Source organism: Citrus clementina, unplaced genomic scaffold (assembly GCF_000493195.1).
Source record: "Citrus clementina cultivar Clemenules unplaced genomic scaffold, Citrus_clementina_v1.0 scaffold_5, whole genome shotgun sequence".
NCBI classification, from domain to species: domain Eukaryota; kingdom Viridiplantae; phylum Streptophyta; class Magnoliopsida; order Sapindales; family Rutaceae; genus Citrus; species Citrus x clementina.
In genome coordinates, this window is record NW_006262201.1 from 32,532,187 (window position 1) to 32,536,728 (window position 4,542).

Sequence of the window (4,542 nt, forward strand, 5' to 3'; positions counted from 1 at the left end):
CGTCTAAAAATCTCTTAACACTCTTTTTCTTAATTAACCTAATTAAAATACTTTAAAATTTTATAAAATTCTTTTAACACCTCCATCAATGACGAAAATACCTTAAGTAAAACTTATTATGTAAACTCCATTTTTTAATTTTTATTATTAAACCTCATTTCAACAATCGGGTCCTTCTATTTAAAAGAAAAAAATAACGAGTTTTCATTCTCTCTATTGTAGTTATCGGCAATAAATTCCTCAGTTGAAAATTAGAGAAAAAAACAACCTTTTTAATTTTTAAAATAAAAAAATTATTTTTTCACTTTTGAGTGGGGGTTTAAGTAGAAATTGTCCTATTATATCATTTTAATAAAAGTTAAAATTATAAAATAATTAAAGAAGTTTTAAGAGGTATTTAGAGGGGTGCCAATAGTCCCACTCTAATTCTTTTGATTGCAATGTTGTTGCAATAAATGTGTATGGAACATGAGTTTAATAGAAGAATGAAAATTAAACAAACGATGTATATAAGACTTAATTTTATTAAAATTCCAGTGGATTTTTCTAAATAAACAATGGCACTCTGAAATGATAACGTTAGTAATCACTTTATCACACAGATAATTTACAGTGAAGCCAAATCACATGTCACGTTAACTGGGATTTTGTGTGCATAGTGCTACTACTTTATTTTATTTTAATTTTCTTAGAAATTTCATAGCTATTTAAATACGATCTAACTAATCTTTTAATGAAGACATCTGAAAAGAAGGGCAAAAATAACCTTTAGTTTATCATAAAGGGCAAAAATAACCTTTATGTGTAAAAAAATTAATCAATAATTATTTATTATCAAATTGACTAATAAATATTTGTGTGAAAGAAACTAGTATTTTTTGTACATGTGCTATAGTCTTAGTAATAATTATTTGTGAATAAATTAATATCAGCCAACTTAAAGCAATGTTGATTATTCTTATAACAATTTTACTAATAACTATTTTTATAAAAAATTATAATCCTAAAAATAAATAATAGTATAAAAGTTTGTTGTAAATTTTATGTTATTTTTAAAATTAATTTTTTTCATTAATATTCCTAAGAATATTGTTACAAAGCTACTATTGTAAAAGGAAAGAAAAAATAAAAGTAGGAGTGTAACTTTAACAAGGATATCTTGATTTTTGTCCTTTTTAATATAGGGTCTAAACATAGTTTAGACACTTAAGCCAAAATATATTAACTGAAAGAGTATTTACCCTATCATAAAATCACAAATTTTCATCCTGTCATAAAAAATGTTGATCACAAAGCTTACTCTATCTTTGTGAGGATAATTAATTTTCAACATTTGTAGAAACTAAAACATACAGCATACATGAAAGAAATATATAAATGCGTTTTATGGTTATTTTAATTGTTAATTTCTTACATTGCCCTTCTATATATCCCTTACTTATTTTCATTTCTTCTGTTTTGATACAAAAGCATGCGTAATGTTTCTAATTTATTAAAAATTCCCAATTTTTTAGAAATAAAATAAAAATACAGTATTAAAATATTAGAGGAAGCTAAATAAAAAAAATGATTAGATTAAATTTAGAATTTTAGTGATAGAAATTAACATTTGAAAAATAGATGCTTTAATGTCAAACTAGACTAAGGTTATAGATAAAAGGCCCAAGGCCGAGGAGTGCTGCAATTATACTACCTGATCCAACATTCGAATAAGGCCCAAGGCCCAGGAGTGCTGGAGTTACACTACCTGATCCAACATTCGAATAAGGCCCAAGGCCCAGCAGTACCGCAATTAAACTACCTGATCCAACATTCGAATAAGGCCCAAGGCCGAGGAGTGCTGCAATTACACTGCCTAATCCAACCTTCGAATAAGCAACAGGTGTAATCAATTATCGCTTCTCCATCTTGTAATCAACGACCGTCAATGGAAGTCATAGATGCAACCGTTGACGTGCCCTCGCAACGTCACCAACTAGTGAAGATTATTGCTAGTTTAACTTTTTCTAAACGTTATTAAACAGAAGAAAAAAAAAAATCTATACATCAACTAGTGCAGTCACTTATTGTACATGATAATATTACTTTAATAGATGAATTATCATACCACATGAATTCCATATATTTAAATTTTTCTTGTGCTCTTTTTCTTCGTAGATGCTATAATAATTTGAAAGAAATATAGAAGCTAATGATTTGATTGGTTGTAATAATTTTACAATTACTGTTCTCTTTCTTGAATTAAAATGACATGTAAAAGTTTGATCGGCATAAATTGTGAGTGTTTGATTAAAAAAAATATATATTTGCATTAATTTTGAAAATAGGTATTAACTAATTCAATTGGAAAAAAAAATCTTGAGATAAATAAAAGTGGCTTGGAGTTATAACTCTGCTAGCATATAAAATTATAAAACACCCATTAATCAAAATTGACAAAATATAATTTGAGGGTGGCTCGTTCACAGATGAAACGTAAAATTTGGTTCTCATACAAAATCATTGTGATAATGTTGCAGCAGCGCGTTTTCAACCTTCATTCCGAGTCAAAATAACAACGAATGCTTATGATGTCCGAGTCAGACCTTCAGTCTAAGAGACTGATTCTCATCCATTCTATTCGCAAAATTAATTCAAACATTATTAGCAAGAGACGTGTTACTATGTATTCAATTTTGAGTGTATTTGGAAATGGGGTTGGGCAGTGTAGTTTTTAATCTGCAGCTACTGTGAAAAAAAAAATTGTAAGTATATAATAAAAATTAGTAATATTTAATAAATATAAATTTTAAATAATAATTTAGTAAAATTATTAAAGATATAATAGATTTTTCATTATACAAATAAAAAATCATATCGATATATTTTTCAAATTATAACAGCTAGTATTTAACAAACACTTTAATACTGTAACTTAAAAGTTATAGTACCTCAGTTTCAAATGCACCTTTTATCATTCTAAAACTTCATTACTAACATGAAAACCTTGATACACGTATAGTGTTATTGTTCTTGGCCATGCTCGCGCTTAAAATCCTGACAAAGTTTAAATTCAATTTTTAGTCATTTATTTTCTTAGGATTTAAGTACAAGTGGTCGATCAAAAGAAAAAAAATTTGATTGTAAATGGATCAAACGAACCCTAATTTAAATTTGTATTGAAGAGATTGAGAACGTATCATTTTCTGTTCTAAGGTTTTATCTTATGGTTACTAATTGATGATCTATCTTTGTACCATTTTTATTTTTTAATTTGGTTGGTGAAGAGAGACCGTGGAATCGATGGACTCAAAGCTTGAAAAGAACTTTTATTGAATGGACTGAAAAGTCAAATAAGTTATCAAACAAGCAGACTAATTCGTCAGTCGTCATTGTTTAATATTCATGTCAACTTCTAGATAAATTGACCGTAATGTAGTTATAAAAAAACCCATGAAGTGAATTTTATTTATATTTGCACAGAATTTGTAATGATTTTTTTTTTTTTTTTTTTTGTAACAATACTTGCTAAAAATTGATGTGCCATTAACGCAAAATCATGGATACTGCGAGCGAAGTCCATGACTTTGAGCTGCCTCACGAGCACGTAATTCTAACCATATCTAAAACTAGAACAGTGATTTAATTATTAATTCAATTGTTTTCAGTATCGCATCAGTTTTTATTTTTCCACAAAAGTTAATTCTAGAAAGTAATTTTGTTCATTTTGATTTTTTAAAATAAAAATGTTGTGAAACTAGTGCAATAACTTATTTTTGACAACTGTGAAAATACATGTCGCATGAATCAAATGAAATCTAAATTGGGATGATTTTTGGGATATTTAACAGTCTTGCAGGTAGCACAAATTTTTTCTGTTAGAATATTAGTCATTTTGTATATTTTTAAATAATTTATTTTACCCGAAAGAAATTCATAGCAAAAAACCTTCTGTTAATCGTAAATATTTACAACAATGACTTTGTTTCTCATCATTTCATTTTCTTAATTTAGTTTGGACACTTTATTGAAGTTTTATTCCAAATTTGATATATACATAAAAAATTAAAATGTTGGAGGAAATTAAGGTGAAAAGCTATGATATTAAATTATGGATGATTAGTGAGGTTAAACATTATGGCAAAATAGATGAAAAATATAGCATCTATACATCACATTTCCGACCGCCATGTGTAGTTTTGGACACATTTTTTTGCCATATATATTTATAATTTGTATTCTAGAAGCAATTCGAACTTGCTTTAGTTTTATATCTGACTTCCAATTGTTATTCAGAACGTAAATTGAATTATTTATTTATGAACAAACTGTGAATTATTTACTTAGAACGTTATTATAGTCATTTCTTATTTTGAACATGTTTTTTTGCCATATTGTATTTATAATTTGTATTTTGGAAGCAATTCGAACTTACTTTAGTTTTATATCAAACTCATTATTCCAATTGCTGCTTAGGACGTAAATTGAATTATTTATTTATGAATATATTGATAAATGTGATATCTACGCATCTTTCTTGTGTGATCCTAACACGATGAAACG

General features: G+C 27.0%; 1 protein-coding gene across 1 annotated transcript in view; it reads right to left on the bottom strand.

Moving 5' to 3' along the window:
• The window catches only part of LOC18042560 (transcription factor bHLH96), a 19,721-nt gene extending 17,106 nt beyond the window's left edge, over positions 1 to 2,615 (bottom strand). The window contains exons 1-2 of the mRNA XM_006433198.2: positions 2,586 to 2,615; positions 1,638 to 1,865 (exon numbers count right to left, since the gene is read on the bottom strand). Coding sequence (XP_006433261.2) covers positions 1,638 to 1,865; positions 2,586 to 2,615 — 258 coding nt within the window. The remainder of the gene's footprint in view (positions 1 to 1,637; positions 1,866 to 2,585) is intronic.
• Between the last annotated feature and the right edge of the window lie 1,927 nt (positions 2,616 to 4,542).